The sequence below is a fragment of the Leuresthes tenuis genome, unplaced genomic scaffold (genome assembly GCF_036924035.1).
Source record: "Leuresthes tenuis unplaced genomic scaffold, fLeuTen1.0.hap1 SCAF_11, whole genome shotgun sequence".
Classification (NCBI taxonomy): Eukaryota; Metazoa; Chordata; class Actinopteri; order Atheriniformes; family Atherinopsidae; genus Leuresthes; species Leuresthes tenuis.
The window spans coordinates 8,991,217-9,012,400 of NW_027325365.1; the positions used below are offsets into that span (position 1 = coordinate 8,991,217).

The 21,184-nt window shown below is 38.4% G+C and overlaps 1 protein-coding gene across 1 annotated transcript in view; it reads left to right on the top strand.

Moving 5' to 3' along the window:
* The window catches only part of slit3 (slit homolog 3 (Drosophila)), a 244,166-nt gene that overhangs the window by 174,300 nt on the left and 48,682 nt on the right, over positions 1-21,184 (top strand). Inside the window, exons 8-15 of the mRNA XM_072395321.1 lie at positions 3,474-3,637; positions 5,257-5,401; positions 8,065-8,136; positions 9,705-9,776; positions 11,586-11,657; positions 15,012-15,155; positions 16,072-16,235; positions 21,010-21,160. Of these exons, the coding sequence (XP_072251422.1) occupies positions 3,474-3,637; positions 5,257-5,401; positions 8,065-8,136; positions 9,705-9,776; positions 11,586-11,657; positions 15,012-15,155; positions 16,072-16,235; positions 21,010-21,160 (984 nt within the window). The remainder of the gene's footprint in view (positions 1-3,473; positions 3,638-5,256; positions 5,402-8,064; positions 8,137-9,704; positions 9,777-11,585; positions 11,658-15,011; positions 15,156-16,071; positions 16,236-21,009; positions 21,161-21,184) is intronic.

Genomic DNA, 21,184 nt, shown 5'->3' on the forward strand with positions numbered 1-21,184 from the left:
GTATAACACACACACTGAGAGCTATTAACATATACTGTAGATGCAGACAAACACGGACTCTGCAGTTGTACAATGAACGTGTATGCACAGAGAGCTAATGAACCAATGTTCATACATTCACACACACACACACACACACACACACACACACCATATAATCAAATAAACACACAGCGCATAGCAGCAGGGTCTGTATGTCATCATCTAATCGTGCCATAATAAGAGACCAATTCTTCCATTGTTTCATGACTGTGAATAATCATGTGGCTATTACACACTAAAAGACTCATACCCCCTTCAAACACACACACACACACACACACACACACATACGCATGCATCCACACTTGAGTAATGGTAACCTCATTAATGCCACAAGAAAGGCTTGTGTAGGCTCTCTTGTTCAATCTGCTTTGATTCATTAGAAGAAACCCCCTCTACTGATGTTCCTGATGTGAGCACACACACACATGTGCTGCAACGTGAACCTCAAACCAAATCACCCCCTCAGATAGATTGGAAGAGAGCTTTGATTTATGTTTTTTTGTGTTTTTTTTTCTTTATTCACTTGTATAAAAGAGATCTTACAGTTGCCAAGGCGATGGCACAACATTTAAAGGGAGTCTCAGCCCATAATCTCGTGGGACTATCTGAGAGGCAAGACCATGGGTTGCATTCCTACAAGCCACTCTAGGGTTGAATTCCATCAAACCAGCATGCATAGAATGGGATTTCCTCCCCAAATCTTTGTTTTTAAGAGGCTCTTGTGTGGTCACATAGCTCTACTTAACATTCAGAAATAAGGATTAAGAACACAACACAACTAAAGAAAAGAAAGCTACTTTTGCAGAGTTCCACTAATCTTTTACAACCATTTATGTTGTTTGACTTTTGACCAGCACCGTTCATCAACACCCAATCACAAATAGCAGGGTTTCTATTTTTTCTCAACACTCCTACTGTTGTAGTGGCAATACAGCTTGAAATCAGCTCTTTGAAATTGGATTTCAAACCGGAGCATCGCTACACAGTTTCCAGCAGATTGAGCGTAGAGTTACCAATATCCAATATCTTTTAATCAGACACCCTTGTCTGCTATTGTTTTCTGTCAACACTGAGTGACTGTCTCCTCTGATTTCCTCCTTTCTTCTTGCTCCCATATCCTCCTCCTCAGTGTTTATGCATCACATTTCATATTTTGCCCATCCTTCTTTAACTATATCTACCGAACGTCTGCTATTATCTCCCATAAAGTCTTTCTTTTTTTCTTTTTTTTCTTGTCCTTCATTACGTGCTCCCCTTTAATTGCTCTTCAAAATGTCTAGGCTCACTTTATTTCTCCAACTGTGTTTGCTTTTCTGCTTCAGTTCAGCTCTTTTAGTTCCTTTCTCCTTCCTCCTTACCTTTTCTTTCTTTGTCCTCCTCCCCTCATCCTTTTCTTTCCACCCTTTATATTTGCCCCCCCCACCTTCTTTATTTGCAGTGTCCAGATCTCAGCCTATCTTCTTCCTCTCTCACATTGTCCATCTTCATCCTCACCCTTCTTGCCTCCCTCTTGCCATTAAATTTTGTGTCTCTTCCAACTTCCTGCTCTCAGCTATCAGAACTAAAATTGCTGCTTTAATAAAATGACTCATTCAATAAAATGCTTGGTGATGTGTCTGATATGATTAACAGAGCTTGACTCTATTGACGCATCTCCCTCTTTTCTGTTCTCCCACTTTTCTTTCCTTTTTTTCCTGTCGTTTCCACGTATTCTATTAGCAGTAATGATATCACCTCAGTTTCTTTCACTCAGAAATGTGAACCAATGAAAAGATTAGAGCTATCGCTGCTTGAGTGTGTCTGTGTATGAGTGTAAGTGTAATTCACTGTACTAAAGATGTGCCCAGTAACTCTCTGAGGAAGCTACTAATAATAAAGACACACAAAGACAGATACACAATGACCCACCATGCACAATGCCTGTAGTCACCCTCAAAAAGTAAGTGCAGCAGACACAATCAAGCTTGCTTACAAATACAGTCCACACACACACAAACACAGCACTTTCTCTATACACCCCCTGCTTGTTCCCATTCTCCCTTGTGTTTTAATCCTACTTGTCAGTAATTAAGACTAAGCAGGGGGGTGGGCCAAGACGTGGCTATCTCCAGGCAGGGGTTTGACTATAAACTGGATTTATAATGGGAGAGCGGTATTAAATCCTACTGCCCCCGCTGCTAGCATCAATGAGACCATCTCTGTTCCATAACAGGATTTGTCCTCTGCTTTATTACAAAAGGAGGCCTGTCCTCTGAAAGGCTAGATATCCCGGCTGGCATATAATAAGCTGACAAGACATTCTGCTGTTCAACTGCCCTTCTCCTCCTCCTCCTCCTCCTCCTCCTCATCGTCTCTTCGCATACAGTGCAGCCTAAGTTCTGTGAAACGGCACCTGATGCATTCCATCCTGAGCAATTCTCTTTAATCAATGCAACAAGTTAAAATTAAACAGCCTATTAGTGTGAAATGAAACAATAATATAAAATTAGCAGTTGTAAGTCGCACTAGGATCTTCAGCGATATCACCTGATGGAAACAGAATCATCCCGATGATTTACCATTGCCAATTCATGATTTTTTAACTTTTACTTTACATCCACCAACAAGGATAGTTGCTCAGCAAAAATAAGAATCACTTATCACTCGGAGTGTCCAATTTCAATTCTGTGATGACATTTTAATCATCTCTACTGTATCAGAGTGAAGTGAAATGGCTACATAAATGGTGTGTCTGAACTAGCTGAAAAAATTTGCTTTTTTAAAAACCTTGAACTAACCCTTTAAGCTGTCTTTATTGAACTCTGTTTCACTCCTGCTTCGTTACAGGCAGCTTTGTCAGGGCCCATTGGCATTGCAATATCACAAAATGTCCAGGGTTATGATAAAGTGTCCTTAAAATCAAACCATGATGTTTCCAGAGTTCAGCCAAATACTTTTTTGTGCTTAAACATATCCAAGCATTGACTGAAAGGCAAAAATAAAAAGACGTGTTTTGATAGAATACTCAGAACCTTGTGATTTAGAGGAGCCAAGCTGAAACTAAACCAAAAAGTAATGGTTTCAGAGAAGAGTCAAACCCTTGAATAAGCTGTGATTTAGCTGTGTTTAGCTACTCTGTCTGTCAAGGGAGTCATAGGTTCATAGACCTTTGGGAAATAAGCCCTTAAAACATAATATTTTTTTTGTTTGTGTGTCTGTTTCACCAAAGTATCAGCTTCATGATTATGCCCCCAGCATGTAAGCTGTCTGAAATAATTAACTTAACCATATTTCATGTCTTTGCACTTGATGTGTTGTTATTGAGAAGGTTCCTTTGAAATTTTCTCAGAAGTCAAACATTTGATGTGAAATAATCAAATTTTGATTGAAATTGGATAACATAATGTGAAGTCTCAGCAATATGTATCTTTTTCTCCATCTCTCCTCAGCCGTTTGCACTCCAACAACCTCCACTGTGACTGTCACCTTGCCTGGCTCTCTGATTGGCTCAGAGCCAGGCGGGGCTTGGCTCCCTTCACCCAGTGCATGGCCCCTGCCCACATGAGGGGCCTCAATGTCCCAGATGTGCAGAAGAAGGATTTTGTCTGCAATGGTGAGTTGACAGTAACCCACATACATTCGATTTGTCTCAAATATCACCTCAGAGGATAAATCTTTACAGTCAGGATGGTATTCTTTTATAAAAGTCTGCTTAGCTAGCTGTTAGTGTCACTTATTATATCTGTTTAAAGGTGCCACATGTAAGTATTTTATTTTGAAAATTCAGTTTCAGCTGTCTAGTCCTTTAATGCCATTCATCTACCTCTTAAGCAAGTCTTGCATTCCATAAATGGACTCTACTTTTGACATCTTGAACTGTAATGTGCAACAGTAGTCCTTGGTCTGCTCTCTCGGACAGTCCTATAATCTGCAAGTCACTCCAACTAGAACCTGCAGTGGATACTTAATCAGTGTGGAAAATGCACCAAGCCTGCTTACATGTTGTTTTACATGAGACTACTCAGGGCCTGGCCAGCCAGCACACAGAGAAACACAATTTGAAACCTACAAGGACCAGCTGGTGATCAGTGACTGAGCTATTACATTATAGTATTGACATAGAGCGCCTTAAAGCTAAATGTTTTGAGCTGAGATTTATACTAGCTTCTACTCCATTTTAACAAGACCACAATGATTAAAGAACTTTAAGAGAGAAATTGATAATTCCCAAAGCTGACTTTTTCAGCAACAGTCACATTTGTATGATAAAATTTAAAGATTGGATTTGAGTTAAGTTCATTGTGTAGTGTAGTGCTTATGGCAGTTGACTTTTTGACTGGGAGACATACAGCATAGAGAATGTAATACACCTCAAGACCAAAGCTGTATTGTTTTAGCCTCCAGACACCTTAGTGCCAAATTGATAATTCTGAAAGAATTACATCGTGTCCAGCTTGTAATCAGCTAAAAGCCCAGTATAAGAGCAGTTGTGTTATCAGCTGCAGACAGTGCAGGCAATGTTTATAGGGCTCTGATTCAGCCCTTTGTGCTAATAGACTGTCAGGCAGCTCCCTCTGTATTAGCCTTGAGTATTTTCTGTTCATTTGTTTCACAGCAGGCCACCTCTCCTCATTCCCCTCTAACTTAAAATGTCAATAACAGACGTGTCTCTGTCAGTCTCTACGTTCTGTGCTCTTATTGTCCTTTCGTTCTGATTTTTAACAGATATCATATTTTGCTTTCGTTCTGTTACTTTTCCTGCCTGTCTTTTCCACTTTTCCTCTTTCTCTCCTGCCTGCGTTCCTACAGTTTCAACCTCTTTTGTTTTATCCTCTCTCTCTTGCTCATATCTGGTGATATTTTATGAGCTTGTTTTGAGCAGATGATCAGTTTCTTCTTGTTTCATATCTAAAGATTGTATGTTTTCAAAAAGAAGACCATGCAACACAAAAAAAATCAACACAACAGCCATCACACAAGGAGAAAGTCAAATGACATATACAAAAACATCATAAAGAATCTTGAAATAGAAGATTAGCCAAACCGTGATTACAGAATTTGTATGTGCAAATGCAAAAGTAGGTCCAGGCATGGAGTCATTACCTAATTTCCTCATCATACTTGGCAGTAGACCAATGAAAGCAATCACATATTCAATGAAATAGAAGCCAATCTTAATCTATTGTTTTTTTCTGTATCTGTAATCTTGTATTTGTATTTGGCTGTCGACAGGTCCAGCACAGACAGAACCAAGGACTTGTGCTCCTCAGGTAGCTGTGTGTCCACCCAGCTGCAGCTGTAACAACAACATAGTGGACTGTCGTCGTAAAGGCCTCACTGAAATACCAGCAAACCTCCCAGAGGGCATCGTGGAGATGTAAGAGGGCTTTATCTTACTTAAATGCTGCAAATTTTCATGTAAATGTCTCTTGCACGGTCAGACAAGCACATTTGCTTGCTTATTTTTTACTTTCATACTATTTATACGCAAATATTTGTGTGTAGGATGCAATGTCAACTGAAAATGTTCACATGATGGAAAAAAATAGCTGGAAAATACTTTCTGATCCAGTTGTTAAATGAAAAGGAAGCTCACCTCATAGAAACTTAAACATCCATATACACCCAACACATACAGCCACATTGTAATCTTTGGAAACTGGGATATACTATGATGAATTAGATCCCATTTCTAACCCAAACTATGGCACATTGTAAGTCTTCTAGCTGTAATTTGTTATATATTGCAGCCAAACCCTACACTTTTCCACCCCTTTTCCACATCTCTTGCTTTCTTCACACAAATTTAAGCATACACACACACACCACTGGGGGACGTGTTTGATATACGTATTGATCGCTGTCTCCTGCTTGTTTGTACAGAGGACAGCTAGTTGATTGCTCTGTGACTAAAGGAGCAATTCTCCCCCTCAACCCTACACCAACACTGTTGTACCTCCCCAGCATAAGTAAAGATTCTCACTCACAAACAAACAAGAATATAAAGTTTTGTTTGCACAAAGAAAGTCTGTACAGAGCTACAAAATGTGCATTCTTGGAGGGTCAAATACACGACAGACACAGCAAACAGCATATCGTATCAGATCACAAGGACACACGCACACTCAAAGAATTAGCATTGGATCAATTATGATAAATGTTGCTGCAGCAGCCAGAAACAATAGAGTATAATAGGATGATGTATTGTCAGACCTTTAATGGAGACAAAGTCATGTCTCTGAATGTTGTTGGCAAGGATCACTTCCAAATGCGTTCAATGAATGAACGTGTATGTGCTCATATGTAACAGTACATTTAAAAAAAATTGTATGACTCTTCAAGTTGAATATGAAGCTGATAAAACAATTTGATATTTTAATGATTAATGCTTCAACGTGAAAAAGTCTTTTGATTTTTGTGAGGGAGCTGTTAACGTGTATGTGCGTATGCACTGTTTCTGCTTAGGCTCACCTGCCAAACCAATATCCTGTTTCAGTTGTCATTTACTTGTCCCTTCACCTTACAGTTTTTTTTGCATATCTTTTTAAATACATTCCCCTTTAATATAACTTTTGATATTGAACCTTTAAGTGTCTTTGTCTCAACCTTCTTTAACTGCTCCCTGATGTAATTGGTAATATATTCTGTGTACAGATTGTCTTGGTCAGAACTCATATATGCTTGATTTATTTTGACCCCTTGTTTGAAGCAGTTGATGAAATGTAGAAGCCAGCGCAAGCCAAGAAACTATAATGCAAGGACTGTGCTGTGTTCAAAGCCAGGGCAGCACAAGTGTTTTCATTAAAATGAAAAGTTATTGAATAGCAATAACAAATCAGTTCAATGAATGAAATTGCATTTAATCCCTTTAAATGTGGTCAAAACTTGTCTTTATGCCCATGTCATAAAATACAAACAAGATAGATAGATAGCAAATAAAGAGATGGAGGGTGGAAGTAAAGAGCTGGCTGGACTGGGCGTGGGCTGAAGAGAGGGATGAAAGGAAGAAGAGGGGTGGATTAGTTTCCATTTATCATCCTGACAGCTGACCCTGTGACTGGCCTTGGGACCTGTCCACATCCTCCTCCTCTCCTCTGATTTTCCACCTCTTCTCCCCTGTTGTTTACACTTTTCCACTCTAATCCCCCCCCCATCCCTCATCCCTTCTTTTTCCATGCTCTTCTTTTTATCCCTTTTTATTACCTACTCTTTTACCGTCTTTACATCCCTTTTCTGCCATCCCTCTGCACATCATCTCTTTTTTCCTTTTTATTGCACAACCAAGGAGACATAAAGAATGCATGAGCTACATATATGAATGTTTATAATAGACCCCCGGGAAGGGATAAACTAAACTACAGTAAATTTACCTGTGGGCTTGTGTGCCTGCAGCAGTGCTGTTGATTCTCCATACGATAATGGTGGAACACTACCAGTTTGGTGTAATGAGTTTTTTTTTCGTCTTCCATAAAGGCAGGCATATTAAATTTCCATACGCCTTCAGACTGAAAAGGTTTTGAAGCCCAAAATGTTTTCATGAAAAGTTTGACTCAGAGTGTTGATCAAATGAATACATAGAGGATTGAAATATATAATTAATAATAAAAACATTAATATTGACTAACATGACAGCATTTTGTCAACAGTCCAGACCAATCTTCTGATGCTTACAGTCAGATCAGATTGGTCCGATGTAAGCTCATGCTTAAAGTGCTGAGCTTTAAAACTCAAGTCAGTATTGCCCACTGAGTTACCGAACTTTTCTACAAAGCACGGACACACCTGCTGAGATGTTTTGTAGAATTTGATTGGAACAGGCACCTTTTGAACTTTTTGTTCAGGCTGTGGAGTAAACTGACCCTCATGGTAACCTTTACAGCAGAGAATTGTTTTTTCATGCATGATATGCTGTATTTGAAATTCTATTCAAAACTTCTCATTTGCTGTTTCATTGAATGTGGATGTTCAATATACCTGCTAAAGTTTTATTAAAGCTTGTTCCATTCTACCTTTCACTTTTTGTTTCCTTTCTTTCTGTAGTCGTTTGGAGCAGAACTTGATAAAAAGTGTCCCAGCTGGAGCCTTTTCTGCCTACAAGAAGCTCAAGAGAGTGTGAGTCACCCCACACACAACTGAACACACATCTAAATACATACAAATTCAAACAAGCAGGTACAAATCAATATGAATCAGCAGGCTAGTATATACATAAGTACAGTATGCATTGATCAACCATTTAATTAATTTAGTTTACCTAAAGTTTGAGTGGGTAGGTCGGAGAGTCCTGTCTCACAAGAAAACATGTAATGTGCATGTTGGTTAAAATTTTTAAAACGTACTAGTGTAGCTGTAAAGGTGCAGAAGTCTTTTGCATCAGGGAGAATTTAAGGGATATAATGTGAACCTGTGCCCATGTAAATATTATTAGTAAAGCTTGACAGTGCGTTTTGTATGGCTAACCTCAACCGTGTATTTCTAATGCCTGACTCTAACCAGCCGTGACTGACAGTAAAGTAAAAAAGTGAAAAAGCTGTTGGACGGGATGGGTTTAAATGTTGTTCTCTGGCATGACAGCACCTGGTGTGCTGCCGTCTTTTGCTCCCTTCTACCTCCTTAACAGAGTTGTTAAATATGTTATTGTTCTGCAATATCAAATTTGTGTCAGTTTCACTTCATGCAAAACAGGTATGTTACAATTTGCAAAGGAGAAGGTAGCTGGAGTTGAAAATTCAGCATCTTTTTGTCAGTATCTTGTAATGAAAAAAAATATGGATATGTGATCTCAAAAGGACAGACTTAGCTCTACTGTGTTTTTGGAGAGAAGAAGGTGTTGTTGAGCCTTCATTGTGAAACTGCTAACTTTTGTGCACAGCAATTTAACATTCTGGTGTGAGTCTGCATTGGGGCACTGGAGGGTAAACCTGCAAAAACTGAATTTATCCACCTTCACGCATTGACTCCATTGACTTTACATGTTGAGGTTTTTTTAAAGCCTGACAGAGCAGTATTAGTAGTAGATTAAGGTAGTGGGAAGGTTAATCGTTAACATAGCATAGTTTCGGATGTTAAAGGCTTTTAATAAACCAATAAATACATCCAGAAAACCCTGGAATGTAGTGTCCACATGTTCGATATTATCATTCTCAATCAGCCTGTTAGCTACTGTAAATTTTCTCTAAAAAGAAAAAGCAACCTTTTGAAATGACATCATGATGTAAACAAAGAAAAGAGTTTTGAAATCTCTCATCACTACAAGGTCAGACACCCACAGCTGAAAAATATCCGTATAGCACAGATGCATCAAAATGCTTGACTTGTGCATCTTCTCTTACACAGTCACAGATGAAGTCTTAACTTCATTTCAACAGCATACTTTAATAATATATTATACAGCAATGGAAGTGAATGACACAAAATACATTTAACATGCCACAGCTTCCAGTTCCTCTTTCACACTCTAGTTCTCTCTGTCTTTTTATTTGTCTCCCCCGTCTGTCACTCTCTCTTCTCTCCCTCATTTGCTCACACACTGTGCGTCTCTTCCGCTTTTTTTATTCTTGTCCCCTTGCCTTGACCTCAGCTGATGTATTCTTGCATGATCGTTTGTCAGACAGTTCTAGGACATTCACATAGAATGAACCCCATTACTGTGTATTACAGTAATCTCATTCTCTTCCCAGTGACCTGAGTAAGAACCAGATTTCTGACATCGCTGCAGATGCCTTCAGTGGTCTTCGCTCACTCACCTCACTGTAAGTATGATGCACATATATGCAAAGACAAACAGACATGTAAACATATATCCAGACGCCAATGTAATTGCATTTCCAGACATTTAGCAGAAAAATGTTGTTGCAGTCCTTGTTGACAACTGGAACACAATGTAGAGGGGTGTGCATATGGTGAATGTGCTTAGAAAACAAAGGATGGTTTAATTTGAATCAATTTTGGAGCATTAACATAAGACAGACAGACAAGGGACAGACAGGATGAACTATGCTGAAAATGTACCAACACTTGCAAACACTTTCAGTTGTTTTTTAGTAGCTTCCAGCTAAAGGAGTGTGATCATTTTTTTACTAGATGCAGATATAATAACCACCTTCCTCACCTTTTAAAGAGCTGAATATTCATAATGTAGTTAATATAAGATGGTTTGGACACATGAATAATGTTGAAAAGAAAGCATCTTGTCTACCTTGTATTTCTTAATGGTTTCATATTAAAAGTGTTGGTGAAATCTTAATATCTAATCTTAATTATTTAGACTGTTTTTTTCAGGTTACCTGTCAGGTTAAATATGTATTCCTGAAATCAGTTTCTCACTTAATAACATGCAAAGATGTGTGTTATTTAAAAAATACAGTGTCCCACATCTAAAACATATATTTTTCTTATTATTAATACTAATGAACAGGTTGTTTTCATCTGACTTGATCAGAATATTTCATTTTATAGTGCAAGTGTTTTTTTCCTCCTTCTTTTCTGTATAATGTTTGATCTTTCAAGTTCATGTTAATAGCGATGGTGTAGGAGGAAGGGAGGACCCAGATGCAGACTTCAAAAACTCAAAAAGGTTTATTCCAAAACCACAAGGCAAAAACAGAAAGCGCGGCTGAGCCGGATTATCAAAATTCTTAAACTGAAAAAAACTAAACAAGACTAAGACTATGGTGATAACTAAACAAGACTATGGAACAAGACTATGAATTAACAAGACAATGGCTATGGTGGCAAAACCTTACTTGACAAGACAAGCCTGTAGCATGACAGAGTGAGTGAGGATTTTGCAATGAGTGATGGGAACCTGGAAACTATATACTGTGGGGAGGTGATTGGTGACGAGGTGCAGCTGTGAAACAGAAAATAGAGTGAGACTAGAGTGAGACTAAGTGACAGGGGCAAAACATGACAAGAAATTAACCTGGAAAATTTATGAGGAACCTGAAAACATAACCTGAACACAAGATTAATCAAAACATAAAACGTGACAGTTCATATGTAAAAATAATCCATGTCAGCCCAAATGTTGATCTGGATTATGCTTGGAACCTGGCTATCAATGTTTTTTAAATGTTTGCGATGAGGTGTTATGAGTTTTATATGGTTATTTGCTGAAGGCACTGCATGCCCTTGAATTCAAACTCTGGTTTTCTTGTTAAATTGATGTAAATGTTTCCACAAAACAGTCTATATTAACAGTATTGTTATATTATTTGTTTGTATTAAAACTCTTTTGCACTGTGACCTGGAAGATCTGGAAATGAGTGTAATATATCAACTTTAAATGTACACATACACTGTTTTACAAACCAATCCTACAGTTCCACTTTGAACTAAAATGTTCAAAATTGCTACGTTTAGGATTTCAATATTAAAGCAAGATACTATGTACTATACACTTTGAGTATTATAAGAAATAACAGCATCAGCAATATTGTTCTGAAAACCAATAGAAGGGTTTTATTAAGCCAGAAACAACTTTAGAACACATATGTTTTAACATGTTATTATGGTGAATTGTGCAACCTAAATTATGCTATATTGTCTGTCCTTTGCAGGGTGCTTTACGGAAATAAGATTACTGAGCTCCCTAAGGGATTATTTGATGGACTGGTCTCCCTGCAGCTGCTGTGAGTAGTGTCTGTCTGGTCAGCTGTTATGTGTGTACCTCAGTGTATTTGTGTAGACCCCCTAGCAGACAGTATTATACATTACTGCAAAAAGGTAAATAAGAGATTGGTTGAATGGCTGTTTAGCTTCAGTAAAACAAAAGTGCAAACCATGTTTCTTCTTGAGCTCAGTTTGTAGAGCAAATTTCTCACTGCTTCAACCTGGGGGCTTGCAAGTTTTGTAAGCATAATATAGGTGTTAATCATTCAGTATTTCTGAAAATACTCCGGATAAACACATGTAAAAGTGCTATAAAATGACAAATGTTAAGGTAAATTGTAGTATATTGTGGTAATTGGTAGAATTTCAAAGTACCCATATTTACGGCGAATTTGTCAGTGATATAACGTTTACTATTTGAATTGATGAAAAGCCCAGTCTCCCGGAAAAATGTTGCCATTTTACATTTCTGCAAATCAAAATGTAGTGCAGTCTGCTTGCCTGGGACCAGTATATACAAAGGGATTTGCACTAGTCCTAATTCCTAAATGTAGGTGAACAATTTGCATATGCTCTCTTTCTTTGTGACAGGGGTTGTATATTTCCCATACCATAACAAAGTATTTTATTACTAACATGAAATGGCTCACCTGCATTTGTATTATTTTTTGTTCTTGATTTTTGCAAATAATGGTGATTTGGGTATTTGGCAGCAGAAAACCACATTTCCCTCTGAAACCATCGTTACCGTTAAGTTTATAGTCAATATTATGGGGCTAAATTGTTTTAATACATGATTGTAATTTTCTATTTTCACCCCCCATCTGTCTCACCAGATATCAAATAGTAAGATATGCCTGCTGATTTGCAGCTCAACTGAAGCTGTTCCCCATTGGCTATCTGAATGTTTCCATTTTCAAATCTTCCTTCATAACCAGTAATTATTACCTCTGAGATGGAAGCGACATGCTTGAAAATGGCAAATTTTGATGAAGCTTTGATTCAAGCAATGAGATATGACTGCTTATTTCTTTGACTCAGTTGCTTTAAAGATCAACAAAGGATTTGTGTACGTCACTGGCACAGATCTTTTCACATACCTGTATTTGTCAGTGCTACATCATTGGCTTATCAAAGATCTAGATGATTGTAATGGATTCAAACAAATGCAAACAAATCAGTGAGTTTACTTTCCTCCTATACCAGGATGTCAATTTAAGTGCGCTGAGACCATTCTGATACTGCGCTTTGGAGAAAGGTGTGGCTATGTAAGACTAAAATCTTTGTAATCATTACCACTGTAGAATCCCCCTCTTCATACATCAATTCTCCATCTGTGCTATCACACATTTGTCTGCAAAGACGACATTCTTAACAGGTTTAACATGACACAAACTGGTGCACAGTAATAGATATTTTAATCTCCCATAGTTCTTTAACCCTGTGGCGTATTCAAAGAGAAAAACTATTAATACTGAATAAGTCCTCGTCGGCATAGGCTCAATTTGAAGCGCTGGTTCAGCATGCAGTAAAAAATTCTATCACAGGTATATCAGAACTGTATGTGGCATATGGTCCTTGCAAATGCCGCAGTCCACTGCAGAAGCAGCTAATGTCCTGGGCTTTTCCATCGTAAAGTGAAGTGAAGCAAAGAGAATGAGGATGAGTGGAGCTAACCCACAAACACCTTTTACAGGCTTAAAGGATCATTTAGATGCATACTGCAGGCTCAGAAACAAAGAGGGGGAAGGGGTAGAGGACTGGCTGGATAGATGAATTAAAGGATGGCTGGATGAGTGAAAATTAAAGAAGGAAACCAACATATTGTAGGCATAAGGAAGAATAAATGTAAATGTAGAACTCTTTACAAAAGAGAGCAAAGAGAAGCAGGATGAGGCAATAAAAAGTAGTGTTCATGTCAATGTATGTATGAACTGACATCATTAACATTTAGCACCACCCCACCAGACGTAATGATGCAGCAGATGAAAAATGTTGAATGTTAAACCAGCGAATGCTTTATGTTTTTATATACATGCTTATGTGGCCACTTACTAGGATAATTCACAATATATATATTTTTTCCATTTGTGTCTGGATGTCTAGTTATTATTTGCGTCCTGCTACATCATAGGTCCATTCTAAAAAGACATTCAGCAGATGCAAGGAAGGAATATGTCTTTTTATAATTTACTGCTGACATATGAAAACCTCCCATCTCCAAGAAGTTGTTCAGCCTGGCAAGAACGTCAAGATTCTCCAGTATTATGTCATAATTATGAATTAGTCTTGGTTTTGCAAAGTTGTATTTATTGCTTGGTATGGCTATTGGTCTGTTGTTTATGTTTTCTGTGCTGCTTTGTTTTACTGGTGCAGTTTCAAGTAATTAGTTCCCCCTGTGAGCTGCCTAATGAGGCGTGGATATGTCGCAGAGCAGCATGTGTGTGCGTGTATCACCTGTGTGTGTGGACGTATAAGCAGGTTGTGCCAATGCAGGCGCTCATTAGAACAACTCGAGACAATTAAGCTGAGCTGAGCTACCAAGCACCAAGTTACTTACCTGTCACACATAGAAAAGTGGAGAAGAGTGGACAGTTAAGTGTGTGCGACAGACAAAGATACAAAGAATGCCACAAAAGACAAGAAAAGAGAATTGTGAGTATGAGGGAAGAGCAAAAAAGTGGACAATGTGACAAAAAAGAAGCAAGAAAAGAGGATTGGCAAGAGGGAAGGAAAAAACCTGATAACTCTGACATATTAGCTAATGAGGTGCACGTTAGAAAGGACAGAGAGAAGGAGAGAAGGGTAGAGGTGAAAGCCTTTCCTGACATTTACTTAATCCCTCTATCACATTTCTCAATTCCAGTTGCCATTTACCTCCATTTTGCCTGCCATTCTCTTTCACTTAAATGTATATCCGTGTCACTCTGAATTAAATTTTCACATGTCCCTTCACTGTCTCACTTTATTATTTCTATCCTTTCCATCCCTATTTGCCTTTCACTTTTTCTTTATGCCTTTTCTATGTCTGTCTCACCATAACAAGATATTAAACTTGCACACATAATGTTTGATATTCCACTCCTGCTCCAGACCAGAGTGAAAAAATGTAAAACTGCATTTTTCAGATTTATGTGTCACAGCCAGAAAAAAAAATGTAATCATGAGTGTGAGGGGAAGGGAGGGGTTGCAGACGAAGAAATAGTGTGAAGATGAAGACAGGGGAGAAAAATAATGGGTTTGGAGTTGAGATCCATCTGAGAAAAAATAAAAGCTCATTAATCTGTACATTTAAACTTTGTCTCACTATTGATAAAGCAAGATAAAGAAAACAATTATGAATAAATAATAAGTGTTAATTCTTCATATTTCAGTTTGCTGAATGCCAACAAAATTAACTGTTTGAGAGTCAACACCTTCCAAGACCTACAGAACCTCAACCTGCTGTCGTTATATGACAACAAGCTGCAAACCATCAGTAAAGGACTCTTCGCCCCTCTACGCTCCATCAAGACTCTGTAAGTACAACAGGACAGCAGGATTGTGTCGTAAACTCACATTAATTGGCAGCTGACCACCTGGACACCTCCCATGTGAGGTTTTCAAAGCAAGTTCAGGTGGAAGGTGACCATGAGGCAAACACAGATTACACTGGAGGGATTATGCTGTATACTCCCTCTTCCTGGGAGTGTCTGAGGATCTTGCCATGGTTTTGGCAATGAAAAGTAAAGAAAGTGGCCAGGGACTTTTAATCCTTGCCTTCTTTACTTAGACTCCTGCTCTTGTAACCCAATTATGGATTAGTAGAGGTAATGATAAGGATTTGTTACAATTGGCAACAATTTTGATGATAGATTGATTATTTCAATAATTTTTCATAAAAAATGCAAAACATGTTATGATCTTAGCTTCTAGAATATTATATATTTATTTTTGCTTGTTCATTGTGTTGGTTTTTGCCAGGAAATAAGATAATTCCAGACATCTCTATGGTCTCTGGGAAATTTAAAATGCAGTTTTAATTTTCTAGGTCTTAAAATCTAAATTATACATAACAGACTCATATATATAATGAAAACATCAATGCACCCTTAGTCTCAACCTTTGAAGTTACACATTGTTGTCTAAACATGCTTATTCAGACAGAGAAAAGTTTCATGATTGGTTTCCCTCTAATCTGTGATTATCTTTCTTCTTTCACCTTAATCAATAAAAGCTATCACTGAGGATTGTGTTAGAATCCCTTTATTCTGAGAACTGTTTCCGCTGCCTAAAACATAACCTAGGAAACCCTCTGCCTGAAAATGAGAAATATCTTTTTATTAGTTGTTGCATTGCATTGTGGAAACAGAATGACTGAGTATCACAACTGAGTCCTTCTCTCTTCACTTTTTCATCTCCAACTTTATCCCCTCTGCTTTCCATCTCTTGCAGTCATCTGGCTCAGAATCCATTTATGTGCGACTGTCACCTGAAGTGGCTGGCAGATTACTTGTTTGACAACCCAATTGAGACCAGTGGGGCACGCTGCAGCCACCCCAGAAGGCTGGCTAACAAACGAATTAGCCAGGTCAAAGGCAAGAAGTTCAGGTGCACAGGTAAGCAAGAACTTTGCACAGATACCCCTAAACACACCAACACTGGGTTCTAAAATCCCCGCTCATATAATGAACTAAACTTTTTGCACTGAGGCTACAAAAGCTCTTTGGTTAGGGTTAGGGAAGGATTCTGTTTTTTTTTTTGTTTTTTTTACATTTTCAGCAAGATCCCAATAATTCTTAAACTAAACAAGTCACTGCAAGCAGAACACTTTCCTGATCCATTCAATATCAATGTACTTGCAGCTTGCCATATTTGTTAATAAACTGTGCTGCCTCATTAAGCTGGTTCAACACTTATTTGCTGTTCCAAATAAAAAGCTATTTATAGGAGGTAGGGTTGAATGCACTCAATAATCAAACATTTCTTGTATTAATCAGGTAAAAAGGTATAACGCACAATTAAACATCACATATTCATTACACTTGCGTCATGATATGTGAATAAATTCTGATCTAGATGTGTTTACTAAAACCCAAGCATTCACGAACAGCCTGTGCTTCCCTTTGTGCGGTGGTGCAATATCACTGTTATTTCCCTTTATGCGCATCTTGGGTGGAACGAATTACAAGACATACCAATACGGAAGCAACACAACGGTTAACTCAGCGGGACTAGCTATAGAATGTGATTACCCACTTGTGTGAGTGTGTTAAACTGGGTGATTTCACACAATTTGTGTTAATCAATTTAAATAGGTAAAGACATGCTTGTAATTTGTTTGAAGTAGCTTAAGTGTCTGTCTTAAAGTGAGCAACAAAGTGGACTGTGGCAGCATGTGCTTCACTTGTGCTGTCCAGAGGTCACCTTGTATCACAAATGTATTGCTTTATGAAGAGCTTGAAACTGAAAATAACTCGAGCAGCAACAATGTTGGAACAAAAAGCTCACCAAATGTGTGAACAACCGATTTTTAAGCATGTAAATGATTGTTACTATAATTGCTGCCAAGTCATGTCAACGGGCAATTCAAAGTGTGCCTGTAAGACAGAGTATGTTGTGATATAACATTTCCACCCCTTCTGATCTCCATAACACCAGTGCATGCCAGGTTAAACAACTTTGGCGAGTCCTTACTGGCGTAACCAATATCATTAAGCAGTAAAGGATTTTATTCAAAGTACACATGAGTTCCATTTTATGCTTATTCAATAGAAAGCAGCTCCCTAAAGTTTTTTCCCTCGCCTTAAAAGGGAACTCCGGTTTTTTAAACCTAGATCTTATTTTTTGCATGAAATACATGCATCTAGTAGTTTGGTGAAAGTCGGCATCCTTCGGAAGATATTTAGATTCTTAGGAGTTTAGATATTTAGGAGTGAACGAGAATGATGCAGCCTCTAAATAAGGCATTATGTGTCTTTATTTCACCAATACTTTAAGACAAATGAATGAATGAACGCGTACTATTGCACTGTTAGTTCATAGCTGCAATGTTGTTGTTACTGGCGGCTATCGGGGGCTTATAGAGGGTTTTCTACACTCATCTACTGGGATGACGTCATAGACGCCCGCCCCTGCAGCACAGCTCATTCACTATGGCAAGGACGTCCATCATACTCAAAGTTGTCCTCCACGTCGTCAAAATCTGGTAAATATCCTGCCATGTTGCACAAAACTGTCTGTAGCAAACTACGTGTGAAGTTAGTCACAGAGCACGGAGAAAATAAGCTGTGCTGCAGCAGCGCGCGTCAATGACGTCATCCCAGTAGACGAGTGTGTAGAAAGCCCCGATAGCCGCCAATAACAACAACACAGCAGCTATGAGCTAACAGTGCAATAGTACACGTTCATTCATTCATTCGTCTTAAAGTATTGATGAAATAAAGACAGATAATGCCTTATTTAGAGGCTGTATTGTCAATGCCCCCATTCTCTCCCATTATATGGATATATGCGGATCTCGAGTAATCTAAATATCTTCCGAAGGACGTCGACTTTCACCAAACTGTTCTCGGTGAGTAGATAAACGTATTTCATGCCAGAAATAAGGTCTAGGTTTAATAATACCGGAGTTCCCCTTTAAAGATAATTAGATAACTAGATTACAAATGCTCCAAAAGCTGGTTATGGCTGTCGTCTTTGCTTCAGCCCTTCCTCTCTGCAGTCCCATGCCTCTCCCTGCATCTCTCTTCCTCTCTGGACCTGTGTGGACATTTTTGCTAACCGTGGGCAGTTTTTCTGATCCTGCCCCCTTCCTGTGTGGATCTGCAGTTGTCTGTTGCCTCTCCTATCCTGTATGGACCCTACTCCCTCACTGATTGGTGCAGCTCTCTGTTGCCCCGCCTTCCTCCTGTGTGGACCTGCATTCTGATTGGTTCGTGCAGCTGTCTCTTGTGCTTGATCTAACCATGTGGCCCCGCCTATTGTGACATCACATGGTTCCGTCAAGCGCCAGGGACCGCCAAGCACACACCTACCTGCCTCTTCCAGCCGGTCACGTGTCTTGGAGCAAAACTGGGCGTCAAACACTTTGATTGCTTGCATGTACGTGTATGGCTTCTGTTACAACGCTGTAACTGTGGTTGAAATAAATGGTCTTTAAAAAGATAATCACGTAGTGAGTATTAATGACTGGTGGAGCTTTCCTGTCAACTAGTTACATCTGCAGTCAACATTTCTCTCCAAATCTTGCATTATGTAGATTTGGGCTAGATTTAAAAAAATATGTCAAATAAGGGTTTTGCACTATATATCGGTATTTACAATAATAACGATGATATTGAATATCGATATTGTATTGATAATACACATAATAATATTGTGAAATTTAATCTCAGTGGATGAAATCCAAACTTTTTTTAATGTAGATTCCTCTGCTCCCATTGAGTGTCATTCAGTTGCCATAAAATAAAGATAAAAGAGCTCAAAACAAAGATTAATTTGTATTACCATCTTCCACCCACGTTTTCTGTTTATCGGTATCGTAAATGCATTTGGTTATGATAATTATGCAGTGAAGTCAGATATCATAACAGCCTTGCAGTCAGATATATTTGTTTCCCCATAAAATATATTTCAAATTCGAAGCCATCCACAATTTAGATTGTGTTTTTTTATTGTGCAGCATTTGCCAGCTTTAACTCCAATTCTTACTTGTCTTTTATCACTGCTTTGCTTACCTTTTCTGCCTTTACGAACTTTTTCTGCATGAACCAAAAATTGATTCGTTGAATAGTTATGAAACTTACAGTAGATTTTTATTTATTGCACTAGCCATGGGGTTACACGAGTACTTAGTTGCCATCTAGCACATGCACAGTGCATTTAAAATAGGGAGCATTCAAGGTGCTACTGGTGCTCAGAAACTCCACGGGTCACATTTGAGTGAACTCAGACATTCACCTTGATTGCTGGACTGCCAGCATAAATTAAACTCTGTATAAGCTTTTGAACAGATGCTTCAACTTTAGAAGGTACTGACATTATTTTCTATTTTTGACACCTTTTTCTATATTCAAGTTGCCCAGTGACATGGAGGTGTTTCAGTTTTGCATGATTTATTATACTACCTCTTTGCCTCTCCCTCACTCATGTGAGGAAAAACTTGACCACTATTCCCAATAAGGTGGTAAAAAAGATTCCTTTCATTCTTTGCTTTGGTCTTCAACCCCTTCCCCTTTCTTTCTTATTTTCTCCCTCACTCTTTCTTCCCCATCAACTTACCAGCCAGCATGGTTAGAGGCAGCCCAGAGGCATTATTCCAAAGTATTATTCCATTGTACAACAGAAACCACATCTGTCAAAAGATAGATTGATCATAAGCAGGGCTCAAATCAAGATTATGCATTGCAACCGAACCCTTAATAAGTGGCCTGGTTGTTTAATGATGACAATCAGAGAAAGAGTTTGGGCCAAAAAGGATTGAAGATACATTCTGCCAAAGTATTAACAGTCTGATTGGAGATTAGTGAAAAGAAGGACATTTTGAAAACAGACAAAGACAAAGCAAGAGGAAGACAGAAAGGTCGTGATAACCTTGAGAACTATAAAGGGAGTGCAATATGTGGTGCACAAACACAAGTGCTGCATGATGTAAACCAGGTCTACTCTACAGCCAATCGCAGTCATAAATGATATCAGCTCACATTACATCTAAATAACAGAAGTGGTCTCTGGCTCACCCTGTTACGCAAAAACATCCGGGGTTAAATCACATCCATCTACAATATGATTCCATAAACCACCTGGATATCTGTTTGTTAATTTGATTCACAGAGGTAGCCCTGCAGAATTACTCCTCCTTGCAACAGTCCTATGCAGGTTATAGTATAATGCTAGAAGAACTAGTGCAACCTGATGAAGTAGATACAGTTTGATTAATGTAGGTCCTTCATTTCTTTCAAGTGGCTAGTTTGCTAATTATGTTTTCTAATCTTTATTAGCTGAATTTAAAGTAAAATGTATAATTTTTCATTCAGTAATATTATAGAAAGAAATACTTTCGACATTAGATATTCTAGCCTACATTTTAAGTGTTTGTTTTCTGTATTGTTTATATATAAATTCATCATCCAGTTATTTGTAAATGGGACAGTATTTTTATTATAAAATTCAGTCTCTGTCTTGTAGCTATGGTGTTTTATTTTTTCTCTTCTCCTCTTTTTCTCCATACTACTCTGATTTCTCTTACCTTCCCTTTCTCCTTCACTTCCCCCAAACCTGTTATCTTTCTGTTTCTTCATGTTCCCACATTCAACCATTACTTTTCCACCCCCCTCCATTCTTTGTATCTTTTGTTCTTTTTCTCTCTTCTACTACCACTCTCCATTGCAGGTCAGGAGGACTACCGCAACCGTCTGAGTGGCGAATGTTTTCAGGATCTGGTTTGTCCAGAGAAATGCCGCTGTGAAGGAACAGTGGTTGACTGCTCCAACCTCAAACTGACCCGAATACCTCCACACATCCCAGAACACACCACTGACCTGTAAGTCAGCTTATATCTCATCTG